This window comes from Oncorhynchus mykiss, chromosome 8 (genome assembly GCF_013265735.2).
Source record: "Oncorhynchus mykiss isolate Arlee chromosome 8, USDA_OmykA_1.1, whole genome shotgun sequence".
In the NCBI taxonomy this organism is placed as follows: domain Eukaryota; kingdom Metazoa; phylum Chordata; class Actinopteri; order Salmoniformes; family Salmonidae; genus Oncorhynchus; species Oncorhynchus mykiss.
The window spans coordinates 85,351,750-85,375,985 of NC_048572.1; the positions used below are offsets into that span (position 1 = coordinate 85,351,750).

A 24,236-nucleotide genomic window follows, 5' to 3' on the forward strand; every position below is an offset into this window, starting at 1 on the left:
CCATCCATCTTCCCATCAATTTTAACCACCTTCCCTGTCCCTGCTGAAGAAAAGCAGGCCCAAACCATGATGCTGCCACCACCATGTTTGACAGTGGGGATGGTGTGTTCAGCTGTGTTGCTTTTACGCCAAACATAACGTTTTGCATTGTTGCCAAAAAGTTCAATTTTGGTTTCATCTGACCAGAGCACCTTCTTCCACATGTTTGGTGTGTCTCCCAGGTGGCTTGTGGCAAACTTTAAACAACACTTTTTATGGATATCTTTAAGAAATGGCTTTCTTCTTGCCACTCTTCCATAAAGGCCAGATTTGTGCAATATACGACTGATTGTTGTCCTATGGACAGAGTCTCCCACCTCAGCTGTAGATCTCTGCAGTTCATCCAGAGTGATCATGGGCCTCTTGGCTGCATCTCTGATCAGTCTTCTCCTTGTATGAGCTGAAAGTTTAGAGGGACGGCCAGGTCTTGGTAGATTTGCAGTGGTCTGATACTCCTTCCATTTCAATATTATCGCTTGCACAGTGCTCCTTGGGATGTTTAAAGCTTGGGAAATCTTTTTGTATCCAAATCCGGCTATAAACTTCTTCACAACAGTATCTCGGACCTGCCTGGTGTGTTCCTTGTTCTTCATGATGCTCTCTGCGCTTTTAACAGACCTCTGAGACTATCACAGTGCAGGTGCATTTATACGGAGACTTGATTACACACAGGTGGATTGTATTTATCATCATTAGTCATTTAGGTCAACATTGGATCATTCAGAGATCCTCACTGAACTTCTGGAGAGAGTTTGCTGCACTGAAAGTAAAGGGGCTGAATAATTTTGCAAGTCCAATTTTTCAGTTTTTGATTTGTTAAAAAAGTTTGAAATATCCAATAAATGTCGTTCCACTTCATGATTGTGTCCCACTTGTTGTTGATTCTTCACAAAAAAATACAGTTTTATATCTTTATGTTGGAAGCCTGAAATGTGGCAAAAGGTCGCAAAGTTCAAGGGGGCTGAATACTTTCGCAAGGCACTGTATATACGAGGTGGTGTCAGAGGAAGACCCAAAAAATGGTCTCTGCTTACTGCACGGCAAGCGGTACTGGAGCCCAAGTCTAGGTCAAAAAAAGCAGCCATAAGACTGCTCAAGAATGAATCAAATGGCCACATGGACTATTTACATTGACACTGCAACTACTCGCTGTTTATTATCTATGCATAGTCACTTTACCCCTACCATTATCATAGTCACTTTACCCCTACCTACATGTACAAATTACCTCGACTAACCGATACCGACTCAGTATCGGTACCCCCTGTATATAGCTTCATTATTGTTATTTTATTGTGTTACTTTTTATTTTATTTAGTTAATATTTAGTTAACTCTATTTATTGAACTGCATTGTTGGTTAAGGGCTTGTAAGTTAGCATATCATAGATAAAATGTGATTTTATTTGAATTACATTGAATGAACTACAGGACAAAATACAAACCCTCCAACCCAAAAAAAAGGCATGTGGTGTTGATGGTATCCTAAATTAAATGATCAAATATACAGACCACAAATTCCAATTGGCTATACCTAAACTCTTTAACATCATCCTCAGCTCTGGCATCTTCCACAATATTTGGAACCAAGGACTGATCACCGCAATACAAAATATACATTTTACCCAATACCTACTATGGGATATGCGTCAACAGCAACCTTGGGAAAATCCCCTAAATTATCATTAACAGCAGACTCGTACCACCGCTAACTAGCTAGCCGTTTCACATCCGTTACATATGCATAGTTTCTAAGCATAGCGCAACATCGCAAAACTTTCGGGAACGCTTGTGAAACAGACCAAGCAGGCCAGGCCAGGGTTTGAGAAGTCAGAGAGAGAGGTGAATTTTTTCCCCATAGTTGTTAATTTTCTCGAAATCTAAAGGCACAACCTAGATTCGAGATATGTCTTAATTAGGTGAACATGTTATTACTGCAACCTCGTGAAAGTGACAAACTGAAACTTTTTTATTTTCGTAAAAAAAATGGCTTTATATCGAAGGAGTGCCATTCATTTGACGGCCTACACATGCGCTGTTCGGCTTGAGATTACCTGATTATTAGACTTGATTATATATTTCTGCGCATGAGTTTAGCTTGCCAACGTCGCCAGGACATCGCCTACACTCTACAAAGGATGGAGTATCCTTAAGGGTTTCTTCAAATTGAAACTGTGGGGGAACCCCTGTAAATTCTTCGAAGAACCCTTTAAAAGGGTTTCTCAAATGTGCTCTGCATAACATACACTACTAATTGACATACCTTTGTATGCCTCCTGGTCAGTATATTTGCAGACACAGACAGAAGAGAGCAGTTCAGTCATCTGAACCCAATTACAGCAAGCCTTCAACATGTTCTTATAGCCTACATATTCTTACCTCTTTGTTGATTGATATCCATTGAATTGTGTCCATTTTCTGTTTTTAGAAAGATTTGCACAAATATGAAAAGACAGATGGTTTCATTATAATACCAGTGGTGTAAAGTACTAAAGTAAAAAATACTTTAAAGTACTACTTAAGTAGTTTTTTGGGGGGTATCTGTACTTTACTTTACTATTTATATGTTTGACAACTAAGGAGGTTCCTCATTTAATTAACCCCCACCTCCTATGAGGTTCTTGGAAGAACCTTTTGGGGGCAATTTTCAGTGACAAGAACCCTAAGGTTCTTCAAAGAACTTTGAGGATCTCAGAAGAACCCTTGTTGAACCCCTAATTGTTTTTGAGTTACACGTGTGATTGAAGCTATTCCTTTCTGTCTTCGTACTGTTAGGTCTTTGGTCCAAGGATCTAAACGTGGCCCCCAGGCCTTGAATTTACAACGTTTCCCCACAAGAGGGCGCACCGCACTCAATATCTGGCTCTAGGGAAGGGGGGGTTTCACTAGTTACCACAGCCACAAAGTATAATTGAAAATGTATGGAAACAAAGATGTGCTTTTTGATCTTCATTCAAGGTTCGGGTTAGGCATAAGGCTAGCCGTGTGAGTTAAGGTTCGGTTTAAAATCTGGAGAAAAAAATATATATTTTAGAAATAGGCGAGGGTTAACCATAATTATGACTTTGTGACTGTGATAACTAGTGAATACCCTGGGGAACGTGATTATTATATACATGTCCAGTTTAATGAGGTTGTTGTGTAAACAATGTCCGACAGTTCTTTTTATACAAGCAACAGTTCCAGAACACAATGGCCTTGTGTTAGGGGTGCAGTCATAACAGGAGTCTATGAAATGCATTACATCACAGTTCAACACAGAACAGAGCATAACACTTGACATGACAACAGCTAAGCCAAATTCTGCAACAACATGGTGAAGCATGATGCTAATTCTAAGGAAAAGACTACAGATAACGTGGCTAAACAGAATATTCCCAGGCATCAGCGCAAGACTTTCAGACAAACTTCACAGGTGGCATAAAGTCCTAATGTGTAAAACGTTTTTTTCCCCCGTTAGTTTCATGTAGGAATAAATGAATGTATGAGGAAGTAGGAGAGAACACCTATTTTTAAAATAGGAGTACACTTAACACATTGGGTAAGCCTAAATGACGAGTCAATTACCCTTGAGTCTGAGTTTTCCCCAAGTATTCAAAACCTAAAATATTATGAGGATGATCTTGAAAACAAGATCTATGAGTGAGAGGATCTTGGAGAGCAGCAACGTTCCTGGGGGTTGTGGGTAAAGCCACGTGAGGTCACATGTTTCTATGGCGCAACCAGTCCGTAAGGAAGAAACCACATTAAAAAAGTGGTAAGCACATAAGTATTTATTTTTTTTAAATCACAAATTCAAATGAATTTATGGTGTTATAGGTTTCATGATGCTTGTATCGAAACCAAAGGAGATAGTTATACATGAACGCGCATCCTTCTAGCTGTGCAGGCTGCTATAGTCAAAATGTTTGCCTAGGTAAGTTGAGCCGATGACCACAATGCCCCATACAATGAGGATTAGATTTCGTCCGTTTTATGAGTAACATGGATAGTATTTTTGTGAGGCGTATGAACTCAAGGACAACAACCACCCGAGCCACTGCCTGTTCACCCTGCTTACCATCCAGACGGCGAGGTCAGTACAGGTGCATCACAGCAGGGATCGAGAGACTGAAAAAAAAAACAGCTTCTATCTCAAGGCCATCAGACTGTTAAACAGAAAGGCTGCTGCCTACACACAGACTTGATATCGGCCACTTTAATAAATGGATCACTAGTCACTTTAATAATGATGTTTACACATCTTGCATTCCTCATCTCATATGCATGTGCTATATTTTATACCATCTATTGCATCTTGCCTGTGCCGCTCTGTCATTGCTCAACCATATATTTATATGTATATATTCTTATTCCCTTCCTTTACTTAGATTTGGTCCTAGGTAGAGCCCTTTTGGGTTCGATGTAAAACCCTCTGTGGAAAGGGAAAGAGATCAAGGGATCTCGTTTTTTGGGACAGCCGAAGAACCCTTTTAGGTTCTAGATAGCACCATTTTTTTTTACTAAGACATGGAGTCTGAGCTTGCTAAACATATCAATAATCTCACAGTTTCATAGGCTTAGTAGCCTCAAACCCAGAGAACTTATGGGTTATGGGCCTACAAATTGGCACATGGAAATAACATCCCCGTCCCAGACAGCTGGTCAACAAATGGAAGGGTAAGTGATAATGAACAGACAGATTTATATCTGAATGTAGGCATACATTGAAGTTATACAATGTACCACATCCCCATTCCATGAATGAATCTTTGGCCTACAAGCACCAACACCCACTGTCACAAGACACCATCACCCACTTACCCCAAGGCTGCTCAACTTACCCCATACCGGGGGGTATGCTGAATGTAAAACACCTCAACTTACCCCATACCGGGGGGTATGCTGAATGTAAAACACCTCAACTTACCCCATACCGTAGGCTGAATGTAAAAACACCTCAACTTACCCCATACCGTAGGCTGAATGCAAAATGACCTCAACTTACCCCATACCGTAGGCTGAATGTAAAACACCTCAACTTACCCCATACCGGGGGGTATGCTGAATGTAAAACACTTCAACTTACCCCATACCGGGGGGTAGGCTGAGTGCAAAAACACTCAACTTACCCCATACTGGGGGGTAGGCTGAATGTAAAACACCTCAACTTACCCCATACCGGGGGGTATGCTGAATGTTAAACACCTCAACTTACCCCATACCGGGGGGTAGGCTGAATGCAAACACCTCAACTTACCCCACTCTCCCCTATTTGATCTAATATTCTATATAACAAATGTTTTAGGGAAATGGTATCTTCACGGTTGTGGGATGAGTATCTTGGATGTTTTTCATATGAACGATTCAGTTAAATGCATAACAAAGAAGACAGACAGTATATTACTGTAGCACTGCTTTCTGAACAATGTTAAACATGTGGTAACCCTTAACTTGAAGGGTATCTAGGCTACATAAGGACTTCATAACCCATACATAACACATTCATAACCATACATAACCCATACGTAACCCATACATAACTCATTCATAACCCATACATAACACATTCATAACCCATACATAACGCATTCATAACCATACATAACCCATACGTAACCCATACATAACTCATTCATAACCCATACATAACACATTCATAACCCATATGTAATGCATACATAACACATTCATAACCATACATAACCCATACGTAACCCATACATAACTCATTCATAACCCATACATAACACATACATAACCCATATGTAACCCATATATAACACATTCATAACCCATACATAACCTATACATAACCCACACATAACACATTCATAACCGATATGTAACCCATACATAACTCATACGCAACCCATACATAACCCATACATAACACATTTATAACCCATACATAACGCATTCATAGCCCATACATAACACATTCATAACCCATACATAACACATTCATAACCCATACATAACACATGCATAACCCATACATAACACATTCATAACCCATACATAACACATTCATAACCCATACATAACACATTCATAACCCATACATAACCCATACATAACACATGCATAAGCAGTCCATAAGTATTTCATTAATGCATTGTACGTATTCCGCTGATATAGTTTAACTGAGTATTATTCTTTAAAAAAAACAAACATTTTATTTAACCTTTTATTTCTTAACCTTTATTTAGCTACCCTGGCCTAAATCCTAACCTGACGATGACCTACTGTAGACAGAGGAAACACCGGAGGAGATGAAACCCAACTCTGATAAACACGAGAGCTAATAGAAGGCCATGTCTGGAGATGATTGGTTGAAAGATGTACTATGAATGGTATGAATGCGGTTGTTATCGTTTCATCTTGCCATAAGGCGGTCTTGAAAAGCACAGACTTTTAACGAAATACAATTTGACATGGCAAACTTAAGCAATACGGTACAACAATAATGCTACAGAGCCTTCAGAAAGTATTCACACCCCTTCACGTTTTTTCCACATTTTGTTGTGTTACAGCCGGAATTTAAAATGTATTAAATTGAGATTTTGTGTCACTGGCCTACACACAATACCCCATCGTGACATCACAATACCCCATCGTGACATCACAATACCCCATCATGTCAAAGTGGAATTATGTTTGTTGACATTTTTGTTCCAAAGTATAAGTATTCAACCCCTTTGATTATGGCAAGCCTAAATAAGTTCGGGAGTAAAACTGTGCTTAACACATCACACAATAAGTTGCATGGACTCACTCTGTGTGCAATAATGATGTTGAACTAGTCTCTGTATCCCACACATACAATTATCTGTAAGATCCCTCAGTCGAGTAGTGGATTTCAAACACAGATTCAACCACAGAGACCAGGGAGGTTTTCCAATGCCTTGTAAAGAATGGCACATATTGGTAGATGGGGAAGTTATTAATTACACTTTGGATGGTGTATCAATACACACACTCACTACAAAGATACTGGTTTCCTTCCTAACTCAGTTGCTAGAGAGGAAAGAAACCGCTCATGGATTTCACCATGATGCCAATGGTGACTTTAAAACAGTTACAGAGTTTAATAGCTGTGAAAGGAAAAAACTGAGCATGGATCAACAACATTGTAGTTACTCCACAATACTAACCTAATTGACAGAGTGAAAAGAAGGAAGCCTGTACAGAATAAAAATATTCCAAAACATGCATTATGTTTGCAATAAGTCACACAAAAGTAAAACTGCAAAAAAATGTGGCAAAGAAATTAACGTTATGTTTGGGGCAAATTCAACACAACACATCACTGAGTACCAGTCTTCATATTTTTAAGCATGGTGGTAGCTGCATCATGTTATCAGTATGCTTGTCATTGTTAAGGACTTGGGATTTGTTTTATGATAAAATAAATACAATAGAGTTAAGCACAGGCAGAATCCTAGAGGAAACACTGGTTCAGTCTGATTTTAAACAGACACTGTTATGAGACAAATTCATTCAGCAGGACAATAACCTAAATCACAAGGCCAAATATGGAGTTGCTTACCGAGATGACATCAAATTTTCCTGAGTTGCCTAGTCAATCAATCAATCAAATGTATTTATAAAGCCCTTTTGACATCAGCCGATGTCGCAAAGTGCTGTACAGAAACCCAGCCTAAAACCCCAAACAGCAAGCAATGCAGGTGTAGAAGCACGGTGGCTAGGAAAAACTCCCTAGAAAGGCTGGAATCTAGGAAGAAACCTAGAGAGGAACCAGTCTATGAGGGGTGGCCAGTCCTCTTCTGGGTGCAGATTATAACAGAACATGGCCAAGATGTTCAAACGTTCATAGATGACCAGCAGGGTCAGATAATAATAATCACAGTGGTTGTAGAGGGTGCAACAAGTCAGCACCTCAGGAGTAAATGTCAGTTGGCTTTTCATAGCTGATCATTCAGAGTTAGAGACAGCAGATGTGGTAGAGAGAGAGTCCAAAACAGCAGGTCCGGGACAAGGAAGCACGTCCAGTGAGCAGGTCAGTGTTCCATAGCCGCAGGCAGAACAGTTGAAACTGGAGCAGCAGAATGACCAGGTGGACTGGGGACAGCAAGGAGTCATCAGGCCAGGTAATCCTGAGGCATGGTCTTAGGGCTCAGGTCCTCTGAGAGAAGAGAGAAAGAGAGCGAGAAGGAAAAAGAGAAAGAGAGAGAGAATTAGAGGGAGCATACTTAAATTCACACAGGACACCGGATAAGACAGGAGAAGTACTCCAGATATAAAAAACGGACCCTAGCCCCCCGACACATAAACTACTGCAGCATAAATACTGGAGGCTGAGACAGGAGGGGTCAGGAGACACTGTGGCCCCATTCGATGATACCCCCGGACAGGGCCAAACAGGCAGGATATAACCCCACCCACTTTGTCAAAGCACAGCCCCCACACCACTAGAGGGATATCAACAGACCACCAACCTACCACCCTGAGACAAGGCCGAGTATAGCCCACAAAGTTCTCCCCAACTGCACAAACCCGAGGGTGGCGCCAACCCATACAGGAAGATCATGTCAGTGACTCAACCCACTCAAGTGACGCACCCCTCCAAGGGACGGCATGGAAGAGCACCAGTAAGCCAGTGACTCAGCACCGTAATAGGTTTAGAAGCAGAGAATCCCAGTGGAGAGAGGGGAACCGGCCAGGCAGAGACAGCAAGGGCGGTTCGTTGCTCCAGTGCCTTTCCTTTCACCTTCACACTCCTGGGCCAGACTACACTTAGTCATATGAACCACTGAAGAGATGAGTCTTCAGTAAAGACTTAAAGGTTGAGACCGAGTCTGCGTCTCTCACATAGGCAGACCATTCCATAACAATGGAGCTCTATAGGAGAAAGCCCTGCCTCCAGCTGTTTGCTTAGAAATTCAAGGGACAGTAAGCGTCTTGTGACCGTAGCGTACGTGTAGGTATGTACGGCAGGACCAAATTGGAAAGATAGGAAGGAGCAAGCCCATGTTATGCTTTGTAGGTTATCAGTAAAACCTTGAAATCAGCCCTTGCCTTAACAGGAAGCCAGTGTAGAGAGGCACTGGAGTAATATGATCACATGTTTTGGTTCTAGTCAAGATTCTAGCAGCCGTATTTAGCACTAACTGAAGTTGATTTAGTGCTTTATCCAGGTAGCCGGAAAGTAGAGCATTGCAGTAGTCTAATCTAGAAGTGACAAAAGCATGGATTCATTTTTCTGATATCATTTTTGGACAGAAAGTTTCAGATTTTTTGCAATGTTACGAAGAGAGAAAATAAGCTGTCCTTGAAATATTATTGATATGTTCATCAAGAGACATCAGGGTGGTGATTCTAAGATTTATTCACTCAGGGGGTTGAATAATTATCTAATCAAGATATGTTTGTGTTTTATTTATTTATATATATATATATATATATATATGTCACGAATATTACCGAAGGTGGCTCCCCTTCTTGTTCGGGTGGCGCTCGGCGGTCGTCGTCGCCGGTCTACTAGCTGCCACCGATCCTTTGTTCTGTGTTCGTTTGGTTTTGTCTAATTGGTTTCACCTGTTCATTGTTTGGTTGTTAGGGTGGGGTTATTTAAGTTTGTTCAGTCCGCTTCTGTTTGTGCGGGCTTGTTCTTCTGTATTTGTGAGAGGTGTTAGTGTTTTGTTGGGGTTTTCTCGCTGTCCTAGTATTTCACAATAGGGGACTATTTTGTTTTTATAGTTACACCTGTGTTGGATAATACTATTTTGTTCCTTTGATTTTGGACATTAAAGCGTGTTTTTTCCCGCATCCTTTGCTCTCTGCGCCTGACTCCACACCCATTCACTCATTGAGCGTTACAATATATGTGTGTGTTTTTTATACAAATGTTTGAATTTTTCTTCCACTTTGACATTGAGTATTTTGTGTAGATCACTGACCAAAAATTACAATTAAATCCAGTTTAATCCCACTTTGTAACACAACAAAATGTGGAAAAAGTCCAAGGGGTGTGAATACTTTCTGAAGGCACATGTATCAAATATATATTTGTAATTTATTGAATAGTCCGTTCAGTTAATGGTAGGTGGTATGTTGTTATTGATACACATCACAGGGAAGTCAGGCAACCATTTTCATGCACCCTCAAAGAACTTTGTTGTATCACAAACAACTAGTCTCGTTTGCATAAAGACCAGTTGTTCAGAGAGCTGTATTGGTGCTGTACCAATAGTTTACTGTGTAGCACTACATTAATCTCAGGGCTTAAAGGGATGAACAAACATCGGGCAATTGTGGTGCACTTTTCAATTGTGAACCCTGTTGTGCCTCGAAATGAGTCTGTAACCAATTACGTGCACGCTCAAATCCAATGCAACACATTACTACTCTGGTTCTCTTCCTGGATGTTGGATTTGTCTCCCCCAGTTTTTCTAATAATGTGATGGCTTTGGAGAGGGTTGAGCATGCCTTTCCATCGACCTCTATAGCTTGGGAGAGAGGGATGCCCACAGACCATTCATCAGAAGATGGGAATTCTAGGGTTCCATATCTACAGATGTGGGATCTTAATTTGAGCCAGTTTGCTACAGCAGGAAAATAGCCCTGCAGCAACAGGAAATGCGAATTATTAAGTGTATTTTAATTCATTTATATTTTTGATACATTTTTTTAAGGGAAAATCAAGTCCGAAATTTCTACATAAAAATTATAAACTTCAGAAGCCTTTTTAAACCTCAAATACACTCCTGCAACAGGGTGATCAAATTATGATCCTACATTTGTATGGGGATGCCTCTTCCCTCTTCCCAGAAGTGAGGCCCTGTCCCTGTGTAAAAGCACACTAATCCCTGTGTGTTAATGATCCCTGTGCCCTGCTGTGCTGACTGAGCGCCGCCCAGAGGTAAGCCTGGCCTGAAAGGGAAGTGCTGAGGGCCACAAGCTCCCCCGGCATCCAGCCGGCAACTTGCCTCTCCATCACTATTGTCTGGGGGAACTGGGTTGGGGGCAGGGCCCGGCTCTAAAATAACTTTTTTATTGGTAGCAGTGCATGGTGCTCCACTAGTACTCTAACCTTTAGTTAGGAGCACCACCAGTACTCTAACCTTTAGTTAGGAGCACCACCAGTGCTATAACCTTTAGTTAGGAGCACCACCAGTACTCTAACCTTTAGTTAGGAGCACCACCAGTGCCATAACCTTTAGTTAGGAGCACCACCAGTACTCTAACCTTTAGTTAGGAGCACCACCAGTACTCTAACCTTTAGTTAGGAGCACCACCAGTACTCTAACCTTTAGTTAGGAGCACCACCAGTACTCTAACCTTTAGTTAGGAGCACCACCAGTACTCTAACCTTTAGTTAGGAGCACCACCAGTACTCTAACCTTTAGTTAGGAGCACCACCAGTACTCTAACCTTTAGTTAGGAGCACCACCAGTGCTATAACCTTTAGTTAGGAGCACCACCAGTACTCTAACCTTTAGTTAGGAGCACCACCAGTACTCTAACCTTTAGTTAGGAGCACCACCAGTACTCTAACCTTTAGTTAGGAGCACCACCAGTACTCTAACCTTTAGTTAGGAGCACCACCAGTACTCTAACCTTTAGTTAGGAGCACCACCAGTACTCTAACCTTTAGTTAGGAGCACCACCAGTGCTATAACCTTTAGTTAGGAGCACCACCAGTGCTATAACCTTTAGTTAGGAGCACCACCAGTGCTATAACCTTTAGTTAGGAGCACCACCAGTGCAGGAACACCAGTAAAAGAGAGTAGGCCCATATGAATCAACCTTTAAAGCACATCTCCTGGAGTTGCTCTTTACTTTCGTCCAGTGCCATCTTTAAACATACTGGCCGAGTTGTTCTCCAGATGGATAACTTGACCAGGTGTCAGGGGTCAATGGTCCAAATCAAGTTAAGTGTGATGCGGGTGCACTGTCATTTTTGGTTAACCATCTGCCAACATCCATGATGGCAGCAGGTAGCCTAGTGGTTAAGGGTGTTGGACCAGTCACCGAAAGGTTGCTAGTTCGAATCCCCGAGCTGACTAGGTGGAAAAAGCTGTCGACGTGCCCTTGAGCAAGGCACTTAACACTAATTGCGCATGTTAATCGCTCTGGATAAGAGCATCTGCAAAATGACAAAAAATGTAAATATATATATATATATACAGTATATGGGCCAGGCTTTGAATGCACAGAGTATAGTTGAAGATAAGTACATGAAAACGGTTTGTCCTGCAGGTTGCTTTACATTCCCATGCTTTTACCACAGACCGTCTGGATTAACCACAGACCAATAAACATGACATCATTACATACCCATTGGTTAAAATATGTACTGTCTGGACCAAAAAAAATGTATGCATGAAAACATAACAACTTAGCTGACCTCTATTCTTTAAACTGGACAATAACAACACACAGTAGATCCTTATGAAATACTTTACTAGGCTGTCACCTGCTCCACCTTTCCTATTGTTTAAACATTCTTTCAAACGGTTGCCAGCCACTGTAACCAAGGGAAGATATTAGCCTCAGGTTATGCTTTGAGACCGGTCTGGCTTCTTTCAGGTCAAGATGTCTGTGATTGGTGAGAGAACGCGCGAGTCATTCCAATTATGAGCCTCCAATAATTCCCATTGGAAATGGGGCAGAGGGCCAGCTGTCTTAGAGATCGCTAGTGATTCTGCGAACGGAGAATCATTGATCAATCACTTGTCATCTGTGACATTCTGAGTGGGAAGGCTACATTTACAGTTACACTGACTGCCCAACCGAACCTATAGCTCAGCTGACTTAAGTCATTATTTTACTGATCTATCTACATTTGATACATTCTGAATATAAATAGGACGGTTGACACTACAGAATTGTTTCACAATGAAGTCACTCTGAAAGTATGTTTTGCATTTAGCGTTGACTTCACACGAAAATGGTATCGTAAGGAGTAACCCAAAACTGGTCCACGATGCCAGGGACATCACTCGTTGACAACAGACGGGGAGGAGGAGTGGCATTTCAATCTTCCACAGGAAAAGTACCTGCCCTCAGAACTAACCTTACTTTGATCATGTTTTTGAGGATGTTATATTGTACTATTTGAATAAGAAAAACAATGATTTTAGGCTATCCGAGGCACGCGTAACTACGCACACGGCAGAGAGCAGGGGGGGGGGAGTGGCCTTCGGAGGATGGAGGACGGATAGAGAGGACGGACAACTTTCCCCGGTACTATCATAGGCACAAGATAATTTGACATAATGGAAACAAATGGGATAAACGACAAACACGGTAAAAGCTACAGACTTTGTTCTTTTTTAATGATGAATTAAATCATTTATTGATCTATACGTTTTAAAAAAGGTTACATTTTGTCATCTGAAGCAACTTGAATAGGATATGTTTTGATTTGTTTTCGTTGTTTTACTCATTTAAATGTACAACTGTTGATTGTGATGTTCTTGACCAACAACATTCCAAATAGTTTACGGCAGGTGTATAATTACAGGAAGCTGTTATTCTGTTAGTCATAATGGTTACTCATAGGGTAATATAATACACAGCCATAACCTACATGAATCAACACCCATTATTTCTCAATAACTCGCGTCAGTATGTATGTATGTATGTATGTACTGTATCTCAGTCAATCCCACTGCTCTCATCTAAATCAAATAGATAAATATGTTCCATGGGGATATGTTCCATGGGGATAAGTTCCATGGGGATATGTTCCATGGTGATAAGTTCCATGTGGATAAGTTCCATGGTGATAAATTCCATGGTGATAAGTTCCATGTGGATAAATTCCATGGTGATAAGTTCCATGTGGATATGTTCCATGGGGATAAGTTCCATGGGGATAAGTTCCATGGTGATAAGTTCCATGTGGATAAATTCCATGGTGATAAGTTCCATGTGGATAAATTCCATGGTGATAAGTTCCATGTGGATAAATTCCATGGGGATAAGTTCCATGGGGATATGTTCCATGTGGATAAGTTCCATGGGGATATGTTCCATGGGGATAAGTTCCATGTGGATATGTTCCATGGGGATATGTTCCATGGGGATAAGTTCCATGGGGATATGTACCATGGGGATAAGTTCCATGGTGATAAGTTCCATGGGGATAAGTTCCATGGGGATATGTTCCATGGGGATAAGTTCCATGGGGATAAGTTCCATGGGGATATGTTCCATGGGGATAAGTTCCATGGGGATATGTTCCATGGGGATAAGTTCCATGGGGATATGTTCCATGGGGATAAATTCCATGGGGATAAGTTCCATGGGGATAAGTTCCATGGGGATAAGTTCCATGGGGATATGTTCCATGGGGATATGTTCCATGGTGATAAGTTCCATGGGGATAAGTTCCATGGGGATAAGTTCCATGGGGATATGTTCCATGGGGATATGTTCCATGGGGATAAGTTCCATGGGGATAAGTTCCATGGGGATAAGTTCCATGGGGATAAGTTCCATGGGGATAAGTTCCATGGGGATAAGTTCCATGGCGTGGGTATGAAATGTGAACGTCATCATCCCCCATATTCTTTACCAACTGCCCACACAACAACACTAACACAACTTTTGTCTGAGGGCACACTTGGATTTGAAAAAAGATATGTCTGAGGGCACACTTGAATTTGAAAAAATATATGTGTGAGGTTTTGGTTTAATTGCATTCCACCTGTAGGCAAAAGGCACACTTGGATTTGAAAAAAGATATGTCTGAGGGCACACTTGGATTTGAAAAAATATATGTGTGAGGTTTTGGTTTAATTGAATAAGAAAAACAATGATTTTAGGCTATCCGAGGCACGCGTAACTACGCACACGGCAGAGAGCAGGGGGGGAGTGGCCTTCGGAGGATGGATAGAGAGGACGGACAACTTTCCCCGGTACTATCATAGGCACAAGATAATTAATAATAATTGGTCTGGACCGTCTAGACTCTATGCCCTATATTCAATACAGCCCATGGACCCTCAGCCCCTATCCCATACTACTGGGCACCTCTGTTTAATACCTACCCCCTACTGCTGGGCACCTCTGTTTAATACCTACCCCCTACTGCTGGGCACCTCTGTTTAATACCTACCCCCTACTGCTGGGCACCTCTGTTTAATACCTACCCCCTACTACTGGGCACCTCTGTTTAATACCTACCCCATACTACTGGGCACCTCTGTTTAATACCTACCCCCTACTGCTGGGCACCTCTGTTTAATACCTACCCCCTACTACTGGGCACCTCTGTTTAATACCTACCCCATACTACTGGGCACCTCTGTTTAATACCTACCCCCTACTACTGGGCACCTCTGTTTAATACCTACCCCATACTACTGGGCACCTCTGTTTAATACCTACCCCCTACTGCTGGGCACCTCTGTTTAATACCTACCCCCTACTACTGGGCACCTCTGTTTAATACCTACCCCATACTACTGGGCACCTCTGTTTAATACCTACCCCCTACTGCTGGGCTCTTCTGTCGGTCTGACACAATTGGATAGGTGTATCCATAGCCTTATCTAAATATAAGGATAGAACAGTGGCTATAGGACAGCGGCTATAGGACAGTGGCTATTGGACAGCGGCTATAGGACAGCGGCTATAGGACAGCGGCTATAGTACAGGGGCTATAGGACAGTGGCTATTGGACAGCGGCTATAGGACAGCGACTATAGGACAGGGGCTATAGGACAGTGGCTATTGGACAGATGCTATAGGACAGCGGCTATTGGACAGAGGCTATAGGACCGCGGCTATAGGACAGAGGCTATAGGACAGCGGCTATAGGACAGAGGCTATTGGACAGCGGCTATAGGACAACGGCTATGGGACAGGGGCTATAGGACAGCGGCTATAGGACAGGGGCTATAGGACAGTGGCTATTGGACAGAGGCTATTGGACAGCGGCTATAGGACAACGGCTATGGGACAGGGGCTATAGGACAGCGGTTAGAGGATAGCAGCTATGGGATAGATAGTTTTATAGGTTTTATAGCGTGTGTTCAATCTTCACTCTGTTGCGTGTAGAATATCCTAGCCTATTCATGGCACCAATGTCTTTTAGGGCCAGTCTTGTGTGCACACAGGGTAGCCTACTCTTCGTTTTGGCCTCATGTGAAATTACAGAAGGTTACCGGTAGCCTGTATTGATTACGCTTTTCAAACATATTGGGATGTGGCCCCTTGAAAGCGCCTCGGCTACGGCATCTTTGTTTGTCTGTGAGTGTAGGCTACACTACGGTTTTTCAAAAAACCTTGTCTGGTGATATGAACGGACATTTAATAACTTGTTTGTAAAGCGGGACTAAAATCCATCACTCGGCAACCAGAACTGTCAATCATATAATATTAAACTGCGCGCATACCACTCTCCTAAAACAGCACTTTAATGTTTGTCAAATACCGTGATTTACCAAGACATTTAGTATAAATAAAACACATCTAGCTACCATACAATAAAAAAACTGCATTAAAAAAACATAGCAGCACATCAATCAGCGACGTTTATTGTTGTCAGGGAATAAATACATAACATTTTGACGCCGGAGCAGAATTCTACTGTCTGACAAGGTACAGACCTGATGCGGCACTTTTTTTGCATTTATTATTGTCTGAAAAGTTATCAATTGTCGCTAAAGACATGTTACTGTAGCTGCGTTCTATGTCAGTACGGGGTGGAAGTAACGTTAGATAACTTAATTTCCCGGCTCCTGCGGTCAAACATACGTAATATGTTCTTCATTGTAAATTAAACGTGACATTTTATGAATTGTTCCTATCGTTTTAGCGGAAAACCGAGAAAAAAAATGGCCTTTTAAACGTTAAGAAAAATGGTCCGTTTGACACATCCCTAGTACAGGATAGTGGCTATGGGATAGTGGTTAGTGGTCCATTTTGAATTCAGCTGAGCTAGGAAATGGCAGGCAGTTGAGAGTGAAGCGAACCAATCCTCTTCTAGCTAAATATCTAGCCTAATTCTTGTTTGTCTCAGTCTGAATCATTATGTGGCTCACTTTCTGGTTTCCATATGATACTCACCATACTCCCCATTCAATGGTATGATGTTTACAGTAGCTGCTGGCAGGGTTATAACTTCATTCTGCACAACAAAACAATAAGACATTTCATAATTGTAAGGAGATGACAAAATAACCTGCAATGATGGCGGTTATATCCTTTTCATACAATCTAGCCTTTTGGGGGCCCAACGTGAAATTTGGTTGGGAGGCCTCCCCACCTCGCGGCAAAATATTTTACCGCTGCAAATCTAACTGGTAAATTGAGACCCAACTGAGTCCGCAAATGCCTGGAACCGCAAGAGGGCAACCTAGTCTTATTATCAATACCATCTAAGTACAGCTGTCTCAGGCAAAGTAAGGTAAGGTAAGGCCATAATGAAAATAATCACATTTGGCAGATGCCATCTCTTATAGTATGACTCCTATACATAGTACGCCATCATTCATGATATTGATCATAAACATCTGTCCAATAGCCACTGTCCTTATGAATGATGGCATAGGGCTACTTAGTATACTAGACACTTTGGTTAAAATGATGCTGATTTAAACCGAGCATAACCATCTAATAGCATATGCAGCCAGTATCAGGACAGTAACACAGTGGCATTTTTTAATTGTGTGTTTTTAAAAAAAATGATAGTGTACTGTACACGCAGTGAAACCGCGAAAACACGTAACAGATGCTTTCTCCTTACCGTAACCAGTATTTGCCTATCGCTTTACTGAGGAGTGGAGTTGACTGTAAAATGATTAGTGAACTTTTACCCTTGAGTAGTACACGCCCTTTAAGAAATATCCTTTCAAAACGCCAAGCACGAATAGGATTCTCGCTGACAAGACACTTTTGTTTTGTAACAACGGATACTATTTGTAACAACGGATACTATTTGTAAGGAATTGAAGTCACAATGCAATGCATACAAAGGCAGCCCAAACGCACCAGATCCGAGGAATTACTTCATAATGAAAAAAGCAAGAAGGTTACGCGTTTAAATGTCAAACTGTTGGGTAAGTTTACTTATCTAACCCACGGGAACACCTGTGATATTGTAAAATGTTGTGTCAACCATTTGACAGCTGTTTCTACCTGCGACTGTAGCCAACATATACTGTGACACATGATCACTAGGTCACCTAATAGGCATAGCACTTCCAATGCCTGTATGGAGGCAGTAGTACCTGGGATCAGCTGGCACGACTTTCACTATTGACACCTTTTCAAGTCTTTCTATCACGTAAAAAGGCCCAGAGTATCTAACATTCAAAAGCTCTATATCCCTACACTATCTAAATTCAATAGCACTCTTTCCATACTCCCTACAGTTATATAGTATTGTAGCGACCCTGGTGTATATGTGCGGATATCGACTCTGCCACTGAAGCATGGTTTTGTGGCACAGTCGATTTTCGCGTGGCTATGGGCCAGATGGTTGAGGGCTCGGGCCGCACTCCTTGCCTGTTTCATTACACTGAAGCAAGATTTGTGTTGGTTTTTTTTCTCATATTTTTTTATGGATTCGTCCAGGCTGTTATGTTTATGTTTTGCATGTTACTGTTTAATAATACATTAAAAAACAAGCTCAAGTGGCGGAAGTCGATACCCGCGATCATACACCAGGGTCGCTACACTATTTATAAAGATTATATAGCTCACGCTTTTGATGAGGCCACACACAAATACTTAATAACTAATGATTAGTAAATGGTTTATAAGGATCTATATTACACATATTATGGTTAGAGTACATTATTAATAAATGACAAATGCTTTATTTCGTGGCGTTATTATAAAATGCCCCAGAATATACAAACGGTCAACATCAGTGACAATTATATCTATTTAGTTAAACTTGGTGTGTCTGGGGGCCATGATGTGGAGTAACCTAAACAAACCTAAAACAACTAAAAACGTGAAGATCTGATCACTGGAAGCTCACTATAACCATTTCGAATGAGGTTAGGGGACAGACTGGTCCAACTCAAGGTGTCATGAATAAAAATACCCCCCCAACATGAAATATTATCACATGACCCTCCCCTTGTACTGTATAGAATTAAACCAAAATAATGCTTACGACCAAAAAGAAGTACAGCAACCTTGTGTTTATTTAACTAGGCAAGTCAGTTAAGAACAAATTATTTTTTACAATGATGACCTAGGAACATTGGGTTAACGTCCTTGTTCAGGGTCAGAACGACAGATTTTTACCTTGTCAGCTTGGGGATTTGATCTTAGCAACCTTTCAGGTTACTGGCCCAACGCTCTAACCACTAGACTACCTGCTGCCCCAGCAATGTTTATAAATGTTTATGTAACGACTTCACCACTTCAGCATGCTTTTGTGGCACAGTTGATGCCACACAGGGCTCATGGCCAGAAGGTTAAGGGTTCACCGACCACCACAGACGAGCTAACTCTCCCTGCGTGTTTCATTACTCTACAATCAGAGCCGGCTGCAGACAATGATCAGCTAGGGGGGAAATCAGATTTTTCTACATTTTGATGCCATATTTATAATTATATAAAATATATGCAACGAATTCTCCACCAACAGGTTACTATTCCAATACACCACACAACCAATAAACAAAGCATAGCGACATAAGGCCCTTGAAAATCATGGTTTGTGTTATTCAACACCACAATAAACAGACTATGTCAATGTTGACAAACAGAAAATACATCCCTCCCTACCAATATCAAAGACTGGTCTTGACAATCTCAGAAGTTCATTAAACATGTTGGTGTTTTGTAACAGTTGGCCTCTTTCCATTCATCAATTGGTTGCTGCACATGTTGGGATTGATTGATGGATTTGATTTGTCAAGACCAGTTTAGTAAATGGTTTATAAGGACCTATATTACACATATTATGGATGGAGTACATTATTAATAAATGACAAATGCTTTATTTCGTGGCGTTATTATAAAGTGCCCCAGAATATACAAACGGTCAACATCAGTGACACTTATATCTATTTAGTTAAACCTGGTGTGTCTGGGGGCATGATGTGGAGTAACCTAAACAAACCTAAAACAACTAAAAACGTGAAGATCTGATCACTGGAAACTCACTATAACCATTTCGAATGAGGTTAGGAGACAGACTGGTCCAACAGAAAAAAATACACATGTGACCGACCACCTTGATTCAGTCTTATGTAGCAAAATTTGAAATTGTGTTTATTTTTAATTTTTACGTTGAATAAAAGCAGAGACGCAAAGCTACAAAATGGTATATCATACACTGCATTTGAGGAACAACGGGAAAGTAATTCTGCTTTGAAAGTTGATAAACTTTTGAGAAAATGGCCTTTTGGTTTTGGCATCTACTGGAGAGCTCTTCTTTGTCTACACCCATTCAGCTAGCTAGCTAACAGTACACACTCACTTGAAATGAAAATACTTTATGTCAGAATTAGAAACATGTCCTATATGAAAATGAAGCTAGCTAGACTATCTTACCCGTGGTCTGAAATCGGAGTAGATAGCCAGAGCGAATTTACCAGCTATGTCTATCAACAGTTGTCGCAGTGACATTCTATTGAAATGGATACCTCCACATGTCCCGTAGATATGTAGCTAGCTAGCTAGTTAAACAATGAACCATAATCCCAACTCACGACAATACTACCCTGCATGAATCTGCAGGTAGCTAACCAACCAGGTTCAATGTTAGCTAGCTAACATTAGGCTATAACTAGCCAAGCAAATAGCAGTGGAAAAAGTGGAAAAAGTACCCAATTATCATACTTGAGTAAAAGTTAAAGATACCTTAAAAGAAAAGGACTCAAGTAGAAGGGAAAGTCATCCAGTAAATACTACTTTAATAAAAGTATTTGGTTTTAAATGTATCAAAAAATAGAACTATAAATCATTTAACATTTTGTCACGCCTGCTTCCGCTCCCCCTCAGGCTGCCCATCATTACGCACACCTGTCACCATCTGTAATGAACACGATGGGAGACAGAGAGCTGGTTTCAAGCACAGGGCGCAGCAGGTGTTTATTTGTAAAGGACCACAGGAGGAGGCAGGCAGCTGGGTCCAGGGGCAGAAGGTCATAAACAGGAGGAGGCAGGTAGCTGGGTCCAGGGGCAGAAGGTCATACACAGGAGGAGGCAGGTAGCTGGGTCCAGGGGCAGAAGGTCATACACAGGAGGAGGCAGGTAGCTGGGTCCAGGGGCAGGCAGTAGGTCATACACAGGAGGAGGCAGGTAGCTGGGTCCAGGGGCAGAAGGTCATACACAGGAGGAGGCAGGTAGCTGAGTCCAGGGGCAGGTGGTCATACACAGGGGGTACAAAAAGGCAACAGTACAGGCAGGGAAAAGGCTAGTAACATTGTCCGGGAGATCAGGCAATAGGTTGATAACAGGAAATCCGATAGGCCAAAGGCATCGTTAGTGAGGCAGGCAAAAACTATCATACACGTGAGGATTAAATTACTGGAAAAACAGAGCTCCGAAGTGTGTCACAAAACAACCAATACCTCACAATGACGGGGTGCAAAGACCTGAACTAAATAGTGTGTGATAATGACATACAGATGTGTGAACAGGTGATCAGAATTCAGGTGATTGGGATCTGGAGAGTGAGCTGCGTTCAGGGGATCTATGTGTTTGAGAGTGTGAGATGGAAGGAGACGTTACACCATCATTACGCGGATCAGCGCAATATTAGACTCAGTTGGACTCAGTTGGACCCCTTCACTTTGTTGATTTCCCCTTCAATATCTGTCTGTTACTCACATTTTTGGACTCACCTTGTTGTGCTGTGCTCACTTGGAACAGGAAGGTGGGGCGGCGGTCCCTCGTGGGTAAATTTTGTCATCAAAGTCTGTCTTTCTCTGGATTTATGGTGCTTTACAACATTGGAACACAGGAGTGATGGTTGCTGGAAATGGGCCTCTGTACGCCTATGTAGATATTGCATGAATAAAAAAATCTGCAGTTTCCAGATACAATGGCCATGTCACGTTCTGAACTTAGTTATTTTATTATGTCTTTGTTTCTGTATGGTCAGGGCGTGAGTTGGGTGGGTTGTCTATGTTATTTTTTCTATAATTTGGGATTTTCTGTGTTCGGCCTGGTATGGTTCTCAATCAGAGGCAGCTGTCAATCGTTGTCCCTGATTGAGAATCATACTTAGGTAGCCTGGTTTCACTTTTGAGTTGTGGGTGTTTATTTCCTGTTTAGTGTTTTTTCATTCACCTTACGGGACTGTTCGTTTGTCATTTGTTGTTTTGTTCAGTGTTCAGTTATTTTATTAAAAACATGAACACTTACCACGCTGCGCTTTGGTCCTCACCTTCTTCCACCACACACGATCGTTACAGGCCATTACAACATTTACACTGTCTACACTGTATTTCTGATCAATTTGATGTTATTTTAATGGACAAAAAAATCAGCTTTTCTTTCAAAAAAGTGACCCCAAACTTTTGAACGGTAGTGTATATTTTTTACATAGTTTGAAAACTGATATGTGAAAACTCCATGTGTAACTCTGTGTCGTTGTATCTGTCGAACTGCTTTGCTTTATCTTGGCCAGGTCGCAGTTGTAAATGAGAACTTGTTCTCAACTTGCCTACCTGGTTAAATAAAGGTGAAATAAAAAAAATATGTGACACACAGTAATGGCAAAATAACATGCAAAACAGGCAAAAAAACCACCCTACCCTCCCCTGTGGCCAATAAAAACCACCCTCCCCTCCCCTGTGGCCAATAAAAACCACCCTCCCCTCCCCTGTGGCCAATAAAAACCACCCTACCCTCCCCTGTGGCCAGTAAAATAAAAACCACCCTCCCCTCCCCTGTCGCCAGTAAAATAAAAACCACCCTCCCTCCCCTATGGCCAATAAAAACCACCTTCCCCTCCCCTATGGCCAATAAAAACCACCCTCCCCTCCCCTGTGGCCAATAACTGACTTCCGGCGCAAACTGACTTCCGGCGCCGACAGAGATGGCCGCCTCACTTCGCGTTCCTAGGAAACTATGCAGTTTTTTGTTTTTTTACGTGTTATTTCTTACATTAGTACCCCAGGTCATCTTAGGTTTCATTACATACAGTCGAGAAGAACTACTGAATATAAGATCAGCATCAACTCACCATCAGTACGACCAAGAATATGTTTTTCGCGACGCGGATCCTGTGTTCTGCCTTACAAACAGGACAACGGAGTGGATCCTATGCAGCGACCCAAAAAAACGACTCCGAAAGAGAGGGAAACGAGGCGGTCTTCTGGTCAGACTCCGGAGACGGGCACAGCGCGCACCACTCCCTAGCATTCTTCTTGCCAATGTCCAGTCTCTTGACAACAAGGTTGATGAAATCCGAGCAAGGGTAGCATTCCAGAGGGACATCAGAGACTGTAACGTTCTTTGCTTCACGGAAACGTGGCTTACTGGAGAGACGCTATCCGAAGCGGTGCAGCCAACAGGTTTCTCCACGCATCGCGCAGACAGGAAAAAACATCTTTCTGGTAAAAAGAGGGGCGGGGGCGTATGCCTTATGACTAACGTGACATGGTGCGATGAAAGAAACATACAGGAACTCAAATCCTTCTGTTCACCTGATTTAGAATTCCTCACAATCAAATGTAGACCGCATTATCTACCAAGAGAATTCTCTTCGATTATAATCACAGCCGTATATATCCCCCCCCAAGCAGACACATCGATGGCTCTGAACGAACTTTATTTAACTCTCTGCAAACTGGAAACAATTTATCCGGAGGCTGCATTCATTGTAGCTGGGGATTTTAACAAGGCTAATCTGAAAACAAGACTCCCCAAATTTTATCAGCATATCGATTGCGCAACCAGGGGAGGAAAGACCTTGGACCATTGTTACTCTAACTTCCGCGACGCATATAAGGCCCTGCCCCGCCCCCCTTTCGGAAAAGCTGACCACGACTCCATTTTGTTGATCCCTGCCTACAGACAGTAACTAAAACAAGAGGCTCCCACGCTGAGGTCTGTCCAACGCTGGTCCGACCAAGCTGACTCCACACTCCAAGACTGCTTCCATCACGTGGACTGGGAGATGTTTCGTATTGCGTCAGATAACAACATTGACGAATACGCTGATTCGGTGTGCGAGTTCATTAGAACGTGCGTTGAAGATGTCGTTCCCATAGCAACGATTAAAACATTCCCTAACCAGAAACCGTGGATTGATGGCAGCATTCG

General features: G+C 41.9%; 1 protein-coding gene across 2 annotated transcripts in view; it reads left to right on the forward strand.

Annotated features, from left to right (window-relative positions):
- The first annotated feature begins 12,983 nt into the window (after window positions 1–12,983).
- LOC110530835 (1-phosphatidylinositol 4,5-bisphosphate phosphodiesterase delta-1) overlaps window positions 12,984–24,236 on the forward strand; it is a 45,607-nt gene continuing 34,354 nt past the window's right edge. Inside the window, exon 1 of one of the 2 annotated variants that reach the window (XM_036986605.1) lies at window positions 12,984–13,292. In XM_036986605.1, coding sequence (XP_036842500.1) covers window positions 13,262–13,292 — 31 coding nt within the window. In that variant the 5' untranslated portion in view covers window positions 12,984–13,261. Of the gene's footprint in view, window positions 13,293–17,801; window positions 18,056–24,236 lie in introns of those variants that run through there. The other variant, XM_036986604.1, reaches the window with a different exon arrangement.